The following is a 22,316-nucleotide window of genomic DNA, read 5'->3' as shown; positions in this document are numbered from 1 at the left end:
GGCGGGGTGGTGACTTACCTCTCCGACACAGACAGTAGGAACTGGGGAGGCAGGAAAGCAGCTCGTGGCCTCCCAGCAAGGACAGCACAAGGGTGGGGGTGCAGCAGGTCAGGAGCGGCACCGGGATGGGGGTCCTTTGTCCCCTTACCTGCAGACGACTGCACCCCACGCAGGAGGATAGCACTGTGGCCCTGCAGGGCTGCCCCACGGTGATACCGTGGGATTCTACAGTAACACTGTGGTGACATCACAGAGCTTTTGGGGACCACACCCAGAGGTCACAATGCCTAGTCCTGGGAGCGGACCAAAAAAAAAGCTCCATATGTCCAAATCTGGGCTTCCTTAGTGAGACTTGGACATACTGGAGACAGTACAAGTAAGGGTCACAGGGAAGCTCCATGGCCTGGAGTCTCCCTCCAGTGAGGAACTATGATCCAAGGTACCTATACGCCTTGCTTGCACACAGGCACCAACCTTCAGGCGGTGTGCCTCAAGTCTCTTTCTCGCCAGGCAGGTTCTGAATACAACAGAATAGAATAGCACAGTTCCATTGGAAGGGACCTACCACAATCGGCTAGTACAACTGACTTCAGGGCTGATGAAATGTTAAAGCAAATGATGTTGCACCGAAGGCTCCCCTACGTGTTCTTCTGTCTCAAACTTCAGCTGCAGCCTCTGCCCTTCATAGGGCAGGATGGCGACTGACCTCTCTGACACGTGCAGCAGCACCTGAGGAGGCAGGAAAGCGGTTCCTGGGCTCTCCACAATGGCAGCCCCATCCAGTGCACAGCAGCGTGCTGGAAGCCGTGGGCCCCTGCAGTCCAGAGCTGGTACCTGTCCAGGCGTGATCTCCAGCTGTGGGGCTGTGACATCACACAGGTGTACCCACCCGCACGGCTGTGACCTCACTGCAGCCACCCTATAAGACAGGCAACAGCACCCCGCACCACTGTAAAGCCCCTTGACATCAATCCTTTTGAGGTTTTTTTCACACAGATCCTTTTGTGTTACGGTTAGCAAGAGATTCCTTTGTTTCAGTCTGTGCCTTTTGATGTGTCTCCAACACCCTCACTGTTATTTTGAAATTGCCTTGACCCCTGGGTTGAGCTCTTCAGAGCCCAATTTTTTCCTCTGGCTTCTTCCCCCTGGCCCCATTATGTACCTCTTTGGACAGAGGAAAGAGCTTAGGGGCCGTACCCACTCCCACCTCAGCTCTTCACCTCTCTGTTCTCTAGGCTTCCATAGCTGCAACCAATTTATTAGTATTGCTTTTCTTTCCCTTCTGTCATTTTCAGAGGAAAAATTCTGGGTGAAGCTTCTATCTCTTAAATCTCATTTTTATTAGCAGAGCCATGGCTTTGTACAACAGCAATTTCTACTGAAAACCAAGATGCTGGCCTATACAGATCATCACTGGAGGCTGCATGTGCCCGAGCCCGGCAGCGCTGCCTACAGCACAGTGTGGGAGCTGAAACTTGCTCTTTCACTTCGGTCTCAGCTATCACAGGGATATCACAGCTGCCCTCAACTTCCAGCCTTTGAAATCACCTTGTGAACGTACACGTTTTTGTCTCATTGATCTATAACTTGGGTTATCAGTGTTGCTAATAATCTCCTTAAATTCATATTTAGCACCTGGTACATCTGTTTTGCCTACAAAAATGTTTTCTGCTGGATGGAAGAAGGCTGGTCACACTGGATCCCTCTTGCACTGCAAGAAATAATTGGAAAAAGCCCATAAAATTCAAAAAATGGTGAAAAGCACTAGCTGGGACATACAGGAGTTCAGCGCTAAGTTCAGGAGTTTGTATTCCAAGGTGGGCAATGATCCTCTCTGTCCACACCATGCTCTGTTAGAGCCACTCCTTTGCTTGATCAAGATTATTTTTCTTCCACAGGAACCTGCTTCCAGTAGACCTGGAATTCACCCAGTTTTCTGATTAACCTCAAAGTAGGGCTCTTGCTACCAAAGACTCTCCTGAGGGACCATATACCCAGCGTGAGATGAGAGAAGCAGGTAGCACTTGGCACATGCAATGTCCTTGCACATGAATAGAGGTCTCGTATTTTGTTTTCCCTGTATATGTTTTTTCCTTTAAATGCAAAACGTCCCATCAGGTATAAGCTGAGGTTCATTTATCTCCTATTCTGGGAAATCCACTCTCTGGACAAGGCAGTATATTTGAGCATGGTACCGAGGACCTGGAAATGCTGGACATGCCCTCCTAAACCCCCACACAGAAACATTTCACTGGGAAAACCCTGGAAAAGATACAGGTCAACATTCTGTGTGGATGTATGTTTGCACCAAAGCTGTATTTCCACTATTTTAGAATAATGGTGAATACTAAAAGAGTCAAACAATTTCTGCTGGGGGAGGGAATAAAAAAAAGAGTTCTTAGAAAAGTGCAAATAGGCTGAAATAGTCTCAAGGAAGAGCGAGCACATTTGGCCAGCGCTGCTCTGAAAGAGGTCAACTGTCCAAAAGCTGCAGAATTCTGTGAATTTAGGAGGTCTTTACAAAAACCGGCACCTCTGCAGGGCTGACAGAGTAATTCCTGAGGATGGTGCCTCCATCAAACACGCGGGCAGTGTTGGTGTCCATCCATAGGTGCCCTTCTCCAGGCAGGTAGATATCTCTCCACGTTTGCCCTTTTTCTGTTATTGGGGCAACCAGGACCTGCAGTGAAAAAACAGAAAGAAGAAAGAAATTTAGCACATGGAGGATTAGCCAGGACACACCGCTGGCTGCACCAAGCAAAGCACGAGGCTGAAGGAACAGGCAAGCAACCACAGAGATCAGGAAGCCTGGCTCACAGCTGCAAGTGCGAGTATCCATCTGTGCAAGCAGCAGAGGCCAAAGCTGGCTTCCTGAACTGCAGGGAGAAAAGGTGATGGAGTGGCCTTCAAGTGACTGGGATCATCCCTGCCTGCAGTAACCCCTAGAGTCCAACCAGCTCATATTTTGGAAGACCTGAACAAAACAAACATACATACATACATCAGAAATGTGTGTTTCCTGCAAAACACAGCTCGTGCTTCTAGGGTGAGCAAGACCAGGTGGATGCAGGCAGAGCAGGAGCGCAGGCTGTATTTGATGACAACTGCATTCACATGATGATGAAGAAAGGGGCTAATAGGAAAAAAAATATCTAGAAAGACCATTAAAGGAAAAAACCCCACGCTAAATAGTGAAAACTATGAAATTTATGGATCAGTCCCTCTTAAACCCCATTTTCAGAGGTTCTGGTCAACAGCAAAGAGCAAGCCTTGAGGAGTTATCCCTGCACCCCTTAGTGATGCTATTTGAGCTGCACAGCAGCATCGTCCCAGGGAGACACCATGGTGTTTGACACACCTCGGGGGACACTTTTGGACCCTCCTGGACTTTATAAATATATTTGGCAACAAGACCTGGCTTCCCTGCCTCTTGCAGCATCCACTCTTGCCAGGCAGGTGGCACTGACATGCAGCTATGCTGCGCCACAGCTACAAAACTGCACCCAACAGTATTTTTTGGCCAGGTCAATGCAACTTGTCTTTTGCTATTAAATTTCAATATGTTTTGCTGGAAGGATTCAATAGCAGTCAGCTCCAATTCCTTTTCCCAGTACTGGAAATTTGCTCATGAGCAGTGCTGGAATATGGCTGTGCAGTGTTAAATGCACTTTCAAGACCCCTAATCAAGGATCAAAACCATGCCGACCACTGCAGTCCCACACCACCACATTCCAAAACTGCTTGCAGAAACCCAAAAGCATTGCTGTCCCATCTGCTCGAAGGGAGCAGATATTAGTTTCCCTTTGTAGTCAGCAAAAATCAGACATAAAAGCCTCTTATTGAGCACTCTTGTTGATTTGACGGGTATCTTGTCCCACCTGCTTCGGGTTGAATGTGTGCTGCCAAGAGATCGAGATAAATGATGTCTGGAAGTAATGAATGTAGAAATCACAGCCTGAAAATCAGATTTCAAAGTAGGGCTATCCTCCCATCCTGGAGTGACCCCCAAAAAAGCCTGGGGCACAACTCAGAAGCAGGACGGCAGCTGTTTGCACCAAGGGACGATGCTCAGAAGGTTTATTCCAGCATCCTAACACTTAGCCCTGCCTCAGACCATACCAGGACAGAACTGCCCTGTGTATTTTCTTGTAGTTTACTATTAATGATGTTCCAGATAGCACCAAAGCCAGTTTTGGAGTACATTTCTATTCTTTCAACTTCCAAAAACCAGCCTGGAAGTCAAAACATCCCTCGTCTGGGCTCTGCCGGCCCAAGCTCAGGCTCTTTTGGAAAATAATAATAATACTAATTTAAAGAAAAAAGTCAGGCAAGGTGTTTGCCAGCATCACATCATGCCTTATCAAAAATGCTTGGCCTCAACAAGTTTATGGAGCAACCATCACATTTTACCATATTTTAGATAATTCAGCCAAGCCAAAGCTTTGCATCTCCTGGGAGAGAGGGCTAAAGCTGCTCTGACTTTTTTTTCCTCCTCCCTGAGTTTGCACTATTTTACTGGGAATCTCACCTCACTAACACAGACCACATTTCTGCCCTAGCTGATTCAATTGCATCGAGGATTTTTTGGTTTGAGAGATTTTGTGGGAAGGAACCAGGTTTTAACTTGCTCACAGTTATAATGACCACCACAATTAGTGCCCAGATGTGTGCTCGGCAGCACATGGGGACAGCAGGAAAGCCTCTGCTCCCTCCAGCGTCCATGCTTGCACAATGCTGGTCTAAAATTCATTTGTGCCAAGGATTTGTATTTTAAAAACTTTCCACCTGATTATCTAAGCTCTCTGCTAAAATGCCTTTCTGCTGCTTCTTAAAAAGGTAATCACCTGCAGTGAAAGTTTCCTTTAAAAAAATAAACAAACAAACCAAAACAATATAAATTGAATCCACAGAATCTGAGGCCAGAAATTCAAGCTTTGGAATCAGGTATTGAAATATCTGTGGGAGGTCACAAGCAGAGCCTGAAACTGCAGCACAAGCTGCTCTTCTATTAAAACAAGAAACATACTCCCATTAAGCTTAGCTTTTGGGCTTAGGGGTTTTTTTTTTAGGGAGTTGATGTCCCCATGATTAGTTGTATCCCCGTGTAAAGACAGCCTAACACACTGCTGCAAAATAAATGCAATAGTATGAACTGAAGATTTTGTTTTTAATTAAAAAATACGGTAATAACTGCCAAAATATTAAGCTGCTGGGATCCTGCACCCAGGGAAAGCTGGAGGGACAAAGATAAAGTGATGCCACTGCACAAAATAAAAAGTCTTCTTACAAAAACGGGAGGATGAGGCACAATTTTCTTTTAAGACAAGTCTTTTTCAGAAAGCCCGAATTGATTTTCCAAGACCTTTTTGATTTAAAGCGGCCACGCATCACATGAAACATCTTGCCATCTGTGTACTAAATGAATGTGACCTGCAGGGGGACGAGAGGGACACATCTGCAGGGAGGGCAGCAGGAGAGACTCCCCACTACACAAGCCATGACCAAAGTGCAAAACCACCAGACTTGCAAGGAGTGTTTACAGCATGAAACGACTGCAATCCGAACAAGCCGGCGGGTGGGGAAACAGATGCCAGCCATGCTTATATCTCTACCAGGAAAACAGATAAAAACATCAATCCATCTTAAACATGCCACAGATACCCTGGCAGCATTCGCCTAACTTGCTGTAGCCTTGTGCATTTGATGGGCTCAGATCTGGTGGGATCCATTCACAACACTCATCTGAATAAATCCCCACTATAGCTGCCAGTGGGGTAAAATATAGATTCAAATGTGTAAATCCCATAAGCAATATGTGGATGGGTGAGTTCAAATGGGACATGAATGCTGGCCCAGCATCTGTGCTCTCTGATGCTCCCCATCTATGTGTGGTTATTTAGCCCAAATGTGGCTAAAGGCGCTCCCCAAGAGGACTAGGGCCCTGTGCATCATGCTGCTTCTTGGTCATTGCAGGTTGTAGCTCCAAGGAATGAGATTAACAGCCTGAAAAGAGGGGGAGAACAAGCAATGCTGACCATCAGGAGGTGTCTGGCAGCAGAGAGGACTGACAAATACCCTGATATTAAAAAATGAAAAAAACCAAAACAACCTCTTGTTGACTAATTTTGAATAAATTGCAAACACGAAGGAGCCAACAGGGTCCCATCAGCACTTGGTTTCACAGAACCTCTATAGGAGCATCGTGTTCATGGAGGATGCAGAGGCAGATGGGTGAGCGCAGGGAGCACTTTCTTTGCCCCCAGTTACCCTTTGAGGGCATTCAGCCCCCATGTTTCCTACCTCGTCTCCAATGAGAAATTCATCCTCTATGATAAAAGCAGTTGGATCTGTGGGACTGAGCCACCACGCTGGCCGGAAGATAGGGTACCCCAAACGGAGCCATTCCTCGCTGTATTTTATAAGGAGTGGCACAACAAAGTCCCGGTGCCTCTGTATGCATTGCTGGGTAAGATTCACGACCTGCAGGGTGGAGGAAGAAAAAGAAACCCATGACAAGTCCTTCATCCCATAAACAGCAAAGCAAGCAGGAAAAGAAAAAAAAAAAGGGAGGGAAACCTATATATATGTGTGTGTGTATTTTTCCCCTTGAGAAAAGAGGGTACTGAATTGCAATGTCCTGATCAAGTTATGGCAGGTAACAAGATGCAAACAAGGTTGACACAGTGGATTTATTCCCATTTAGATGTGAAAGCTGGGGACAGAGGCTGGCAGGTGACATCAGCCAGGGTGTTGGTGTCTAACCAAAGCAATGAACTTTTGCTGCTGGCAAAGAGATTTAATGGCATTTCCCCTTATGCCACTGATATTAAGAATTGTTCTCCCCTTTTATTGCCCTAAAGGTGACATCCCTGGGAAAATGCTGCCAACTGTTTAGAAAGATCTTGAATGTGAATCTGCAGGCTTCACCCTACTGCAGATATTAACTGTCTGATCAAGCTATAATTAAGCAACTCCAGCAGGAAAAGGGAAGGAGAGACACATGTGACAATTGCTGTCATTTATACAGGTGCTGTGGATACCAGCCCTGTGGCTACACGTAGCAGCCAAGTATAAAGCCACAAAACCTCACATTAATTTTGCAGCAAAAATACTGCTGAGAGCATACAGTGATCTGGTTGCTGGGGCAGAGAAGGGGATTTTGTGGGTAGCAAGAACAAGGTGGTGATTTTACCCTCAGCTTTCCCCAATAGGGATCTTAATGACTTGGGGGGGGGGGGGGGGGGGGGGGGGGTCACCCTGTCTGCCTCTGTGGCAGATGGGGGCACGTACCCAGGCATCGCAGCAGAGCCAAGGTGGCGTGCTGAAGGCCATCACAGGGAGAAACGTCACGATCTGCAGCCACCGCACGTACAGCTCCGGGTCCCCTGGGGTGTCACTGGCCAGGCTCCCTCCTGCCAGGGACAAGGACCTGAGTGAGGCTGCTTGGGGGCATCTCATCGTGGGATGAGTCCCAAATGACCTGCTCTCCACACAGGCAGGACATGTTACCCCATTGCGAGAGGAGCTGAATTCTCCCCACCCGTGTTTCTCTTCTCACCAAAGAGCAAGTGTCAGTCAGACATCCATCCCCCCATCTTAGGAACAGATGTGCTGGGGATGATGTCTCAGGAGTTTCTAAATTTTAGCAGAACGTTGTAAAAAGGGATTTCTCTCCTGCAAAGAAAAGCATTGGGAAAATCCTGGATTTTCCTGCCATTTTGATGTGCAGACGAAACATCGTGGGAAAATACCCCTGTAATTTGGATCCCTTCAAATTCACAGTGAAAAGTGGCAGAGAAACAGAGCATTGGTAACAATTGGAAACATGTAGTGGAAGGGGATTCCAGTTCACCTCTGAAACACCAGGGAGGGGCTTGGGAAAGAGAGGAGATGATGGAATGGGACAGGGAAAGGAGAACAAAGCCCTTGTTGCTGGAGTATCCCTGTGAGCCCTTGCTCTGAAAATCTGGTGCAGCTTTCCCTAGAAATGGCACAAAATCCCCAGCGCTAAGGGCTCAGCCAAACCATCCACAAAGCCCCATTTCCTCCAGAGGCTTTTCCCACCCCAAGCAGCCCCTCCGCACTGTGGCAGCCCCCAAGCTGCGGTGACACAGCCCCACGGACCATGCGTCCTGCGCCCTGGCAGCAAGTGCCACGTGCCACAGCTCCCTTCGTGCCGGGGGATCTCATCCCTTGTCCCGCTCAGCTGAGATAACCCAATGCCTTCAGCATCTCTTCAGGGAGGGAACCGGCATGCTGCGATTGCCTCAGCCTTGTTTTCTAAGGAAAATCGGCTGAAAATAGAGGCCAGATTGAAAAATTGCTCAACAGCCTCCTTTTGCAGGACTGTCTGCAGCTCCCCTCTCTAGGTCCAACACTTCACATGCAGCCTCTACATGTTTGGAGCATGTTTTAAACACAAATAACCCAGTCACCTCTAAGAAGAGAGGAAAAACAAGCTGCTTGGCCATGATTAAAGGATCGTTTATTGACTTTTATAATGTTTTTATTTAAGGATTTCTCAGGCCATTGTGCTTTGGAGCAGAAATGCAAACTTGGAGCAGGGCTGCTGGTGTTTTAGGAACATCTATTTCCCAGCCAGGAGCCTGGGCATGTGGTTTCCCGGCTCTGGGCTCCCTCCTTGCTTTTTCTGGGTGGTTTTTAGCTCAAGTGAAGCTGAGCAAGGCGGCGGGCTGCCCTCCGCCTGCGGTTAAGGAGCTCTGCGAAGGGCATCCCCAGAGACCTGGCTGCTTCTGGGGCTGCCCGTTAAAATTTACAACATGTTTTTTTGTTTTCAATTCCTCACTCGATTCCCTAGTAACATTCAACCCATTCAAGTTAGCACGGCAGAAAATTGGGTACTGGGAGCAAAGTGCTTCAAGCTTTCATGTAGCACATCTAAGCCAGATGGTGCAAACATACCTCTCATGCTCCTCTTGCCTGAACAACTGCTGCAAAAATCTCTGCAGAAAAGCCAGAAATAGGGGAGAAAGCAGAAAAATTACTACCTACTGCATCAGGGATGAAGAAGTTGTAGCCCAAGAGGCTGTAGTGCAGCACAGAAGGAATAACCCCCTTCAGCCCTGCATGGCTCCAGTCCGAGCGCAGCAGGCTCATCTGGACGAAGAGTGGTAGGTGACTGGATCTGAGGGAAACAAGCACAAACACAGTGGTTTTACACGGCTCACAGGAACCAACATTCTCCGATGCCTGGCTGGCTTGGCGGTCGCCGCGGTCAGATATGTGTTTCTCCAACTACTTCACATCTCTGTTGGAGGGAAATCAGTGCTCCCCCATACCATTCCCACCCACTAAAAAGTTTGGCAACCCCAACCCTCATCCTCCTCCCCAAATCCCCCATGCAAAGATTTCCTTCCACTGGCTTGATCTCATGAGGACCTCAGTCTAGTGGCCCACAGTTTGATGGCCCATCTTGACAGCAGCACAGCCACAATCTGGGCTGTAGCCGTCGTCTTGTTACTTCTCATATGGCAACATGGACCCTGATGGGAAAATGCTCACAAAAACCATACCTGTGACACTGGCTGGGGTGTCCCAAGAGCATCCTCAGCCCCTGGTCCATGCTGTTCCCCAAACCCAAAGCACCAATCTCCTTGTGATGGGGATAGCCCAAGGGACATGTCCTGCAGGAAGGATTTCTCCTCCTGGCTTTCATTTTTGCTCATCTGCTTCACACTGAGCAACTGTCATTCCTGACTTCGCTTTTGTCTGTCTGCCAGAGTAAAACATTATTTTTCCCCATGTTTTTTTGTTTTTGTTTCTGTATTTTCTGGATGTTTGTTGTTTGGGTTTTTTAATTTCCCTCCCCCCCCGCCCCCCCCCCACCCCCCCCCCCCCCCCCCCCCCCCCGCCCCGTAGCATTTCTATGCCTTGGGTTTACTTAGGGGACAGGGGTTCATATCGTCAAGTGGCCCAGTGCAGGAGACAGTGTTACTGCTAACTAAAGAGTCAAATCTGGACCATCATAGGGAACTTTGGCTTGAAAAATGCTCTGGAGCTCATCTAACCAAGAGGGGGTTTTGGGGCTGAGTCTGCTTGCTTGCTCCTAGAGTTTGGTTTCTTCTTCCTCAGCCTCCCACCCATCTGCTGACTCCCCAAAGGTCTCCCAGGGACAGTTCTTCATCTTAGGAGGTGGTAATGCTGATGCGATGGTTTATAAAACACTTCTGGTATGGAAACTGCCCACAGGAAAGGTATGATCCTGGGCAAACTGAAAGAAATGGTCAGAAGAGGCACTATTTCCACCACTCTGGTTTTGCAGATGGCTGAGTAAGAGCCTGTCACCACCTTGGCATGTGAAACTGCTTTTTCTTTGAAAATGAACTATTGAAGTTGCCTTCTCATGCAATTTACCATCAGTGTCTCATCCACAACATGAAATAAGCCATTTTGCAAACAGCCTGCATATCCCTTTACATCTGCCAAACATAAACATAATGGGTAAAAAGAAAAGTAAGTACTTTTCAGTGCCTTTTTCTTGAGGCATGTTATAACTGCTAATTAATAAACTAACCCTGTTGTGGGCTATGCAAACATGAAAAGTCAGAAAACTACAGTCATTTGACATGACAAGCAGTTACCAGCACAGGAATTTGGCCAAGACTCCAGTGTTCACCCTCTCCCTCGTGCAGAAGAGACAGTGACCTGAAGCTTGAATGGCCATAGATGACAAGATACATTTTCATTGCATCTGGCATTAATGCATATAAGCACTTTTATGCTCAGAGACATAAAAAAAATAATTAAAATGCTCTGAAAGAGAGAGGATGAGGATATATGAAAAACAAACCCTCCCTACACATTGCATAGACCACCTCCCCGCTGCTTCCCTGGGTGCCAAGTGGTGTCTTGGCATCCCAAGGGCATATTTAAAGCATCACCTCAACCATCCCCCCAAGCATCTCACACAGCCATCTGCTCCAGCAAAGAATCTTCTCCTCGGTACCCACCCGGCACCAGCACTGATGACAGTGGTGTTTCCCAGTGTTGCCAGTGCCGCTGCCAGTGCCTCGGTGTATCGGTCACCCCACCAGCTCGGTGGGAGGTGGGACAGCTTGCTCTAGGAAAGCGTTGCCCTCAGCGCCCTCAAAGACCATGTACGTGGCCCCCAGTGCCTGCTGCAGGCGCTGGGCACGTGCCAGGTACCAGCTCAGTGCCACCTCACTGGTGACGTTCAGACGGGCACAAAGTCGACCCTTCCATGTAGTCAGCAGTGGGACCTGCAGCAGAGGATGAAAATTTCTGTTAGACCCATAAAATATCTCACCAACCCCAGGGTGCAAGGCTGGAGGATGCCGGCTGTGCCTTTATCCTGCCCTACCACAGCTGGCACCATCATGGTGCAACTCCTAAAGGTGTAAACCCTCTCTCAACCTCTCCAAAAAAATCACTGACATGATGGCAAAGTAGTATATCATTAGAATGACTGCAAAAAAGGGAAGGGTGGATTTTCTGCACACTAGCAACTTTTAGAAATATCTTTCGGAAGTGGAAATTTGAAAGCTGCTGCATTTATGAACCAGGAGAAAAGCTGCTCCCCCAGGCATCACTTTGCACCCGTAAGGTTTCCCCCTGACTCAAGTTGTCCCCCTCTGCAGGTATTTATTCAGCTTTAATTTTGATTTTAGGTTGAGCAGCAAGTGTAGTGGTTGGAGGAGGGTCTCGTACCGAGCAGCCCCCAGATTGGGGCTGCAGGCTCAGCCAGTAGCTTGCCACCTCGCCGTCCCGCAGGGAGCGCAGGAAGAGTGGGGAGGCGATGCTGGTGTATGGGGACAGCGTGATGGAGAGCTGCAGCGGCTTTATCACAGAAGGGTCCCAGGCATGAGTCGAGTTGTGCCTTTTCCTCCGCTCTGAGGGCATGTGGTCCTGTGGGGAGGGAAAGGCAGAAAAATGTGTTTTGTAGGAGTGGCAAAGCCACTGAGCACCAGCTGCTTAGTGCCACTGCCTGTGTAGGGTGAAACTCCAAACTGAGCATCCCTTCTCAGGGGAGGGGAGGCTCACAGCCCCCACACACAGGTGTTTGCATTTGGCGTGTAGGGATTTAGCCATGCTGAAAAGCAGAGCTGATGGCAGCTCTCCATTCGCCTTTCAAACCCAAAGTCCAGCAGGACGGGACGTACTGCAGCAGCAAGGGACAGTGGTGCCACGCTCCCGTAGGGCCAGGACCCCCTCCTGAAGATGATGCCGCTTCAGCCTCTTGGCCAGTGACCTCAAACCTCGTTTGATTTTGGCAGCTGAACTCTCTGGGCCATAATACCACCAGATTGGAGACCTGCAGAGTGGAAAGAGACGGGGGTGGGGGGGGTTGCACCTAGTGCCAGCATGAGATGCTCGGGGGCAGCGAGCAGGACAAGGGCTTGGAAAGGTCCCGCAGCTGGGAGGGCCAGAGCATCCTACCCCAGCAGGGCGGTATCCGGCAGTGCCCGCGCCTGCCCGGCAAGCTGGCTGCCCACGTGCCGGTGCGCAGCCGCCACGTCCTGGGCTGACGCAGAGGAGGTAGCGCAGGGGGCACCGCGGTGCCTGCTGGCGTTCCCAGGCAGAAGTGGCTGTTGCTTTCCAGTGAGAGGAAAAGGGGCACATCGGGGTGCCACTGTCACCCGTCACTCCTTTGGGGAGAGAAGAGGAAAACTGTGTCTCAGCAAGCACCTGGCTCCTCTCAGTCCTTGCACTGGCGGCCACAGGGACAGGGATTCGTGGGGCAGAGATACTGGTATCAGGACCTCCTGGACTGATCCCAGCCACAGATCCAGCCATACAAGCAAGTCCCCACTCTCTGATTCTGCTATTCCCTTTTAACCTCCAAAATGCCTTTCAAGGGCTGGATTTGCTCCATTTCTTGCCTTTTTGGTCTGCATTCAGCTCAGGCAGTGGCACCAATCTCAATGCAGGGCAGTTGCAGATCAGTTGATTAATTTAGGAGAATATCTGAAGTTTGGTGTTCTGCAAAATAATCCAAATATCCACCCCAAAATGACAACAGCAACTGAGCTCGTGCCCACATCCAGCATCCCACAGCAGCGTTGGGGACCCATGAGCTCAGGGTGAAGCCACTCGAGTGGAGCTGCAGGTTGCAGCAATGAGCAGAGATCTCTGCTTAAAACAATAATCAAAAAAAAAAAGACACACCAAGAGCATGTGACTTCCCTGAGGTGACTTGGGCAAACCCCACCCTCTCAGGTACTGAGGTTTAATGTCATGGCCTTTTCCACAGTGCTGAGGCACTGTGGGATCTGTTCCCTGTGTCTGGCTGCCAGCTGTCACTACTTTTGCAGGATATTTTAATCCTGAAGACGTCTGCCTCACTCTTAAACTTGTTGCTTTATAGATGAGGAGAGGGATGGAGAAACACAGGGATTAAACCAACAGGGCATTGGACAGGGAAGGGTGTAATTACCTGTTGAGCCTAAGAAGTATCTCTCCAGAACAGGCCCGTAGCCAGCGGGGTTTTTGCCAAAGTCGCCGCTAACGAAGGGCTGTGCGTGGCTCTCTGCGCCATTGAGCGGCCAGCGCTGGGCACGGACACTCGCCCCTCCGTACCAGGAGACATTGACCATGGAGAAGCAATTCTGCAGCAAAGAGAGCATCGTCCATGGCGAGAAATGCCTCGGAGTGAGGGTGAATGTGCAAATAGTTGCATTTGGAGAAGCAAACCCCTTGCATATTATTCCAGCGTTGTCAGGGCAGTCATGGGACAGTCTTTTCCCAGGAAGAAAAATCCCAACCCCATGAGATTTAGGTGTTTTATGCAAAAAGCAATGGGTGCTCACTCTTGACATTCTACGACTAACCTGGGAGAAGATACTTGGGTTTAAATTTTGCCTCCACAAGAACAAGAGCTGGGCTTCCAGGTACAGAAAAAAAAAACCAACCCCCAAAAAACGCCCACACACAAAAAAATGCTGACATACCACCTATCTGCTTGATTTCTTAGCCTGCAGTTTATTAAAGTTATCAAATGGTGTAAGAGTAGGAAGACAAAGAAAAAAATTGCAGTGAGAGTCAAAAGTGCAAGTTATGCGCTTTGTTTACCTTGAAGAACAAAAAAAAAAGTCTTAACTTGCCAATTAAAGCCAAAGACAACAATTTTTCTTCCTTTTTCCCCTTATGCATCTGCCTTCAACATGCAGCCATGTGGAGGAATATAAAAATTCCACCACAGGAATAAAAACTATAGCTTAAAATTACAGTTTCCTTTCAAACAAAAAAGAAAAAAAACACACCATAAGACATCTTCCCCAAAGCCTGCCAGTTTTAGATAGATGAACTTAAATAAAGTAAAATTGCTCTGAAACAGCCTGGTGACCCAGAGGTAACACCCAGCACAACACCTTGCGCCTCGGGGAGCCCACCTGGTTACATTTCTGCATCCAACCACAGTCATCAAAAATTAACGGGTTTTTGAGCTGCTGGTGGAAAGATGCTGAAAACTGTTTAAACGAAGAGGCTTCACTGCAGGACGGGGGTGCAGGAGCAACAGTGGAGGTGGAAAATTCGAGGCAGTGGTTTTAAAATGCGGGTAACAGCGTTTTCACAAACCCAGCTTAGGAAAAATCAGTTTGAGTTTTTTTAAAACAAAAAAGAAATAAACCTCTCCTAGCTGTTTTCTGCAGCATTTCTGGGGTGAGTCTACAACCCGAATGTGCAGCTATCCCCAGCGTGCACAGCAGGGAGATTTTAACCCTGTCGTGAGTGCTCATCTCAGCAGCAGCGTGGTGTCCTGGGGTAACCTGTGAGTTTTCCGCTCTCTCCCAAGGCAAAGCCTCCCTTCTTCCCTGAGGGCTGATAATAAAAAGTACTTCCCGCAGCAAGACTGAACAGTTTGAGCACTTGGGGCACTTCTCATAGGGCTGACGGGGCAGTGGAGCAACAAGGCATCTCCAGAAACCACCGGTCCCAGAAGACATCCTCATCTTGACCCACCTCCTTTCAGAAACCATCAATTTTCACTTCAAAGCCTCTAAAACTTTCCCCTTTCTGCCAAGGCAGGGGGATCAGCAGGACTAGCATCCCGCATGACTTCACATGCCGGGACGGGCTTCCCCGAAAACCCGGGGATCTGGGGCTGCACAGGGAGGCTGGGATGGGCAGCGAGAGACCAGCGACCCCACGCAGCACAACACACTTCTCTTCACCCCATCCCCAATCCCAAGGCTTGGGCAGCGCTCCTGGAACCCTGAGCTTGCTTCTGCCGCGGGGGCAGAGAGAGGTTAAGTCTCACTAAGGGGTGGGAAGAGATGTAAATTATTAAGTGGAAACCCTGGAGGCTCGGAATAGCTGTACCAGGTGTCAGCTGAACTAGTTACACCAGCTGGGAAAGAGCAGGGGGAAAGAGCCTCTTCTTAACTCTTAAATTTCACTGGATCATATTTTCCAACAGTGCAGTTTGGGGGGTTGTTTTTGGTTTTGAGTTTTGGGTTGTTTTTTTCTAAGGAGAAAAAAAATCCCCTATTCTGTCCTGCTCATTCTCTCAGGCACCCCAATTAGGTGTCAACAAGGGGAAAGGGCAGCCCCGCACGCAACAGTTGTGTTCAAACAACACCTTCCACCAGCCCCAAATGATGTTGACAGGCAATTTATGGCTAAAGGGGAAAAATTCCCCATCCCCACAGGACCCTATCTCACTGCCTCGCCTGTCCTGAGGGCTCCCCACAACAGGGACACCACAGCCTAACGGGGATTTTCCTTCCCCTGCCTAAGGCTCATTTTCAGAGTCTGTTTTATTTAACAGAGAGAGAAAACTGGGAAGGATTTAAAAAAAAACCCAAACCAACAAAACAACAAATTTTCGCAGCAACGGATATGATTAATCCCATCCCAAGAGAGCTGGCACATTGTGTCTGTGGTTGGAAGGGACCTTTCCGAGTTCCTCGTGTTTCTCGCCAACATTGTGATCTTAAGTGGTTATTTATCCAGTCTCAATATAAACATGGTTCTCCCACCCCGGGGTTACCAATGCAGCACTGGGACAAGGCGGTCGTGGCCCCTTGGTGTTTTGGGGGCTCAGCATCAGGGCACAAGGCTTCCAAAAGGCTTTTCCCATCCGGGCCCCCTCCAGCTAGCGGAGGCTTTGGGAGATGGAGTGTCCCCAGCCACAGTGTGACCCCATAACCGCGCTGGGAAAGTTGTGTGGTCAGGCCAGACCTCCCCACTTTGGCCCATTTCACCCCAAATGCCACGGTTCGGAGAAGGGCACAGGGGTCCCCGTTACCTTCAGCGTCACGTCAGGGCGCAGCGGGGTCCAGCGGACACCATAGCACTCGGTGCCAGGGGCTGGCGGGGGCTCAAGGGAGAGCCGCAGCTCAGCATCCTCCTCCCAGGCATAGCAGAATTGCCCACCATCGTGCCAGCAGTGGTCTCGCGGCGGAGGCGGCTCAGCAGCCGGCACGCCACCCACTGTGATCACTGCCACTGTCCGCCCCGCTGGCAGCGCCCGCAGGAGCAGGGCACCCCTCCGGCGCTCCCACAGCATCCCTGCAGCGCGGCCCCGCAGCACCCACTCCTCTGGTGACTGCTCCAGCGCTTGCCAGGAGATGATGCCGATGGTCATAGCAAAGAAGATGGCCACACCGAGGCAGCCAACGGCACCTTTCCAGGGCTCCGTCATCTCTCTGAAGCTGAAGATCCAAGTGGACTCAGGGATTTGGCCAGTGCGGCGGGCAAGAGGCATGGTGCAGTCACAGGGGGATGCTCTGACTCCTCTTTCTCTCCTCTCCTGCAGCAGCACAAGAAAGAAAACCCTCCTCTTGGATTGCTCCAAAAGCACATAAAAAAAAAAGTTTTAAAAAATTAAGCCACAACTCTTTTCGCTTTGCAGTGATTCAAAGGTAAGAGAAATCTCTTTTGCAGCCTCCCTCTGCTTGCCTGCTGCACGGCAAATCCCGCTGCCAGGCTCGGCGCTGGCTGCAACAGCAGCTCAACCGCAAAGCCCCGTGCCGGGTGTCAGCTCAACCCCTTGGCACAGCTGGTGTTATCCGCTCCGCAAACACCATCCCGGGCCACGGAGAAGCACACACGTGGCTGAAAGCCATGGGAAGGGAAACGAGGCAGCGCTCGAGCCTCCACAGATCTTTGGGTTTTTGCTTTGTGAAGCAGCGTAGCTTTGCTTCTTGGTTTGCAAAGCAGCGGTAAATCACTGGGGGGGGGGGGGGGGGGGGCTGAGAAGAAAAATAATTGCACAGTCGGTTACAGAAAGAAGGGGGAAATGCAACACCAGTTTTCCATCCCCCTTCCCTCTTACCTGTAACAGCGTCGGATTAATGCACAAAGCAGGGAGAAAAATGACCCTCAGGCACAGCCCAGCAGTGCTGGCTGAGCCCTCACTGGAGGGAACGGGCACCTGGTGCTCCAGCCCAGGCAAGGGGCCACCTGTGGTGATGACCCCGTGGGGTGGGATGAGCTTCTCCCCGCATCCCAAGCTGCCCGACCACTGCCACCCGCTTCCTGGCTGCTAGGGTGCCTTTCGGGGCTGATGGCACGTCAGGGACAGGGGCTGCTGCTCCCAGCTCAGCACACCCACCTGTCGCATCCCCCGCCACCACCAACCGCCCAGCAAAGGTGCTTCAGCAGCCCCCAGAAGCGGTCGTCGATGATCGAGCACTCGAGCCCCAGTGATTTCTTGCCCGTCAGGTTGGGCAGTGGGTTTTTCCGCCTCTTACCCCAGGGTGGTTTGTCCTCCCAGCCACGCCAGAGCCCCCCGCAGCAGGGGCAGCGCCATCCAAGCCAGCCCAGGAGGTTATCCAAGGCAGACACAGCGCACTCCCTCCCATCCTGCTCGCCCGCAGGCTGCATGGATCCTCAAGTACTTCCATTAGAAACAGAGGCAGGAAATTAATAAAAGTTATTTTAAAATAAGCATTTATGTATAGAAGAAAGATTTTAAAGGGATTTTTTGCCAAGTTGCTGAGATGGCTCTGGTTGAGCCCTGACTACACGCACACCTGCGAGTCCACACAGGAGAAAGCTGCAGCAGTGCTAATCCTCCCCATTATGCTATTTTGGGTTTTTTGTTATTATTATTATTACTATTATTATATTTTGGGAATTTTGTCCCTGTTTCTACTTCACACTAAATAAGCCGGGCTCCCCTTGGGTCATCTCTGGGGCTGCAGAAATGGGTGCTGCAGGAAAGGGTACTGCTTGCACCCAAAAGCAGAGCAGTCCTTGCAGAGGTGAGTGGCTGCCTGGGATTGTTGCAACCCCCACCAGTGCAGAAAACTCTGGAAATCTGGGATTTCCATCCACTTTTCCATGCCCTCATCCCACCAGTCCTCCCCCTACTGGCAGGTGATAGGGGGAGACCTGGATTTTACAAGCAATATTGCAACCTCTTGTCTGCCAAGCTTGGGGGGGGGAGGGGTAGGGGAAATAAAAAATGTTACAATATTGAGATTTCAAAGAGTTTTTTCATTCTGCATCCAGGCAAAACCCCAAGCCCTGAACCGAAAGACAAATGCACTACTCATGGCCAGAGATGCTGCTCTTCGGGAGGGTCTCTGGACAGCCGAACCCACTGGGAAAACTCTTCTCCATGGTCCAAATAAGCCCCTGGAGGGGCCTTTCCCACAGGCACCTCCAGGATTAGTTTTTCATTTCAGCTGGGGCAGTAACCAGCAGGGGATGGAGGGAGAAATGGGTTGAATGTACCGGGACAAGCATCTCCCAGCCACTGGCAGGGACTGAGGAACAGGGAGAAAAGTTGGATCCAGGATAAGGAGAAAGAATGAGGCAGGCTTCCCCGAAAGCTTGAAGTTGAGATGGGAGACAGTGATGTCCATCCAAAAAGGCTCTGGAAATCACCTGGGAAAATGCTCTTTCCAGCTGCCAGTTTAGAAGAGATTACAGCAAAGCTACAGGTGATGGAACCAGGGCTGGGTGTGAAGTGCTGAAGCAAGAGGTCACAGATCTCGTGGTATTCCCTCCAAAAAACAATCAAGGCTGTGGGCTGAAAGTTAGTTAAAATAAAGGAAAAAACATTTCAAAAAAGAAGGCAGAAGGGGTGCTTCTTCCACCAAAGATGTTATGGGCAGGGTTCTGGGACTTGCTGCTCAACACACCCCACGACGTGGGAAAAGGCAACAAGCAGAAGTTAAAATCCCACGGTGACTCAAAGCTGTTCACCTATAACAAACGCAAGATGACTGAATTATTGGGATTTGCCACTCTTTTTACAAGGCTGCATAGATACATCTGCCCTAGTGAGATCACAGTCTGGCTAAAAGCTGTGCAGAAATGGGGCAGAGATCAGAAAAAATTATCTTTGGGATGTGGCTGTGGTCCCCAGTGCACCAGGAGGGTTTAATCCTCTGGTCCAGGGTAGAGAGGGGGATGTGGCAGAGCCCCCAGAAATCCAGAAGAGCTGTACAGGAATTGGCAATTCCCCATTCCTCACCCCAAAACCTGGCAGGGGGCAACCAGTGGGATGATTTGGCAGCAGCAGCAGCTCAAGGCAAAGCTCTGTCACACAGTGCACAATTAGATGGTGTCTGTAGGAATGGCAGAGGAGCCATGGACCACTCCAAGATGGGATTAGGGAAACCCAGGGATGGCAAGTCTGGCAGTGCCGATCCAAGGGGGGCTGGACCCAAGCGGGATCCCAGGGACACACAGAGGTTGTTTTTTTTAAAAAAAGCTTTTCTTAAAAAAACAGTTCAAACCTCTTCTTTGCACACTAGGGCAAAATCCTGCAGAGGTTTCAGCAACTCAGTATTCTGTTAGATCAGGCCCTCCCTACCAGCTCTGCAAATAGGCATCTGTGTGGGGAATTTTGGGCTGAAACCCCCCTCCACCCTCTCAATTCCTTTGAGGTTTTTTGGGAGGTGGAAGAATAGTTTTACCAATTTTCCTGCCCATCACAAATCACAGCACAACCTGTCTCCCACGAACAGCTTGAAGCCCCACTTTGTCTCTGTTAGCCTTTCTCAAACAGCCAAGAAAAACCACTTCTCCTTGACCGGTCACAGGAGAAAAAACATTTTGGGGCAGTTTGCCTGGTTTCCAGCAAGCTGACCTGCCCCTCTTGCAAAGGTTTTTGGATTTTTTGTTTGGTTTTTACAGTTTTAAGTCTCCTCCTCTGCAAAATGGGGCATCTTTTCCCCTTCCTAACTATGCAGGTCTGAAGAGACCTTGAGTTTCCCTTTTTATAGCCGATGAGGCTCGCATCAATAAGCGGAGCTCGGGAATCAAAGCTTTTTAGTGAAACACCCAGAAGACAGGGACTAAGGCTTATTCCCCTTGGGATTTAGGATTGGCAGCCCATAAGAGAGGCTTCCTTCACAGTATGCCCTGTGGATCACATACTGCATCCTTTTAAAAAAAATCCTGTCATTACCTTTCAGGCTGGCTGGAAAAACAGAGAGCACGAGCAGCCACGGGGATTCTCCACATCTCTGAGCACAGGAGAGAAGAGCAGGGCTGCACTTGGAGAGGACCAGCCCCTACCATCAATATTTTCCCAGGGCCTCAAAGTGCCAGTGATTGCAGCCGCAGATTCCCAGCTCTATGCCCAGCCAATACTGGGGATGCTTGTTTGGCTTTTTCTTTTAATATTATTTAAAAAAGGGAAAGGAAGAAGGGGAAAAAAAAAAAGGGAGAGAGAAAAAAAAAAACCCTGATGCGTGGGTTGGCCAAGAACAAAAGAAAACTGGTGGGAGCAGCAAAGTGTCTCTAGGACTTGGCGTCTCTCCTCGATTTCCCTAGGGGGGAACAGCCTCATCCCCAAGGCTCCCACTGTGGGGATGGATCCTATGTTACCTTAAAAGCCTACACCCAAAAAAAACATTATATATGTACAAGCCAGGAGAGCAGAGTGATGAATCAAAGCAGATTACCCAAAGCTTGACAGCAGGGATGTACCCATCCTGCTGCTCTCTTATCTACCACAGTGTCTACATGTGGTTTGTCTCCTATTGCTTAACCTGGAGGAGATCCTTAAAAATCAAACCTGGATACAAGCCAGCTGATGCTTTGCAGTGGTTGTTTTCCTGTTGCTTTTCTCCCCATTGCAGTTCCCAGCCTTTCCTTTCAGGGCCAGCAAAAGCCTTTGGCTGTGCAGAAATGCTCCATGCCTTATGGAGCCTTGTGCTTGGTATCAGAGCTAAGCTATTGAACAGTTTAAAAGGAGAAAAAAAAACAAAAACGAAAAAGGTAAAAAAGGGTGATACAGCTCCTGAAAACCCTAAGTCTCAGCCCCAGATTTCCCCCTGGAAAAATTTCCATGAACTCCCAGGCAACTTCTCAGCTATTTATAGTGGCAATAAAATGAGCAGCAGGACTTGCACTGAAAAACGTGAGCATATAAATAGTAACAACATTTGGAAAGGACTGCTTGGGACTATTGTCTCGTCCCACCCAACCCCATCCCATCCCATTCCAGAGCACCCAGATGCAGGATGTTCGCATCCCTCCACAGCCCATCGAAGCATTGAGCACGGTCTCACATCCAGCAGCAGTTTTGCAGGCAGAGGCTGGGGCGGGGAGACAGCATGGAGCATGCTGCAGGTATTCAGCTTCCCACATTTATCCATGGATGTGTCACAGCGGCTGCTCAAAGCAGCTGGGAAGTTGCAGGCTCCAGCTGCTGACACCGGTCAGTGCCGATGGGTTGGGAACAACCTCTGTGTAGCCCTTGTCCCTGCCTCAGCCCAGGCAAACCCAGATTTTTAGGGCACATCCAGGGTGGCGAGCAGGTGGCAGGGACTGAGCCCCTGTGCCCAACACATTCACAGCGCAAGACTCACCTGAAATTGCTAATTTAGGAGAGAGGAACCTGCTGTGCTGAGGAAATCCACCTTTATCGGGCACTTGCCCTCCTGCACCCCCAGATGCCCACAGGTCAGGCATCTTAAAGCCGGGAAACACTGCAATGCCCAGACAGCTTCAAATTTTCTGCTCTAAGCTTAAATCTAAGTGATTTGCTAGAGGAGAAGTTGCACTTATTTTGGGTGTCTAAAAGCAGCACTTGCTTGGAAGATGCTGCTGGCAGCTCCGCTCTCCCCTTCACCCCCAGGACCCTGTTGGGGGCTGCAGCAAGGCCAGATCCACACACCGCTCCTCCGGGTGAAGCCTTCAAAAAGCCCAAACCCTTTATTTAAAAACAAAACAACAAAACCCCCATAAAATTGACTATACAGGCTGCAGCTGCAAGGACAAAGCAGCTCCATCCACCCCACGGGCTTACTCTGTGCGCCTCGCTAAGGGGTGCTGACACCCCCGGCTGCGGTCAGCCGCCCCAGCCCCACCTGAGCGCGGTGGTACCTGCCCAAGCAAGGCTCCACAGCTGAGGAAGCTCCCCTGAACTG

General features: G+C 49.7%; 1 protein-coding gene across 1 annotated transcript; it reads right to left on the bottom strand.

Moving 5' to 3' along the window:
* Nucleotides 1–1,713: 1,713 nt before the first annotated feature.
* On the bottom strand, nt 1,714–16,944 carry LOC130156134 (SITS-binding protein-like). The gene is given in 13 exon segments (XM_056354376.1): nt 1,714–2,680; nt 6,301–6,480; nt 7,291–7,412; nt 9,009–9,145; nt 10,971–11,047; nt 11,049–11,240; nt 11,689–11,886; nt 12,157–12,292; nt 12,418–12,497; nt 12,499–12,537; nt 12,539–12,604; nt 13,392–13,586; nt 16,229–16,944. Coding segments are annotated over 13 exon segments (2,055 nt in total). The 5' UTR covers nt 16,688–16,944; the 3' UTR covers nt 1,714–2,506.
* Nucleotides 16,945–22,316: the final 5,372 nt, after the last annotated feature.

Source organism: Falco biarmicus, chromosome 10 (assembly GCF_023638135.1).
Source record: "Falco biarmicus isolate bFalBia1 chromosome 10, bFalBia1.pri, whole genome shotgun sequence".
In the NCBI taxonomy this organism is placed as follows: domain Eukaryota; kingdom Metazoa; phylum Chordata; class Aves; order Falconiformes; family Falconidae; genus Falco; species Falco biarmicus.
This window is presented reverse-complemented; position numbering and strand designations above follow the sequence as displayed.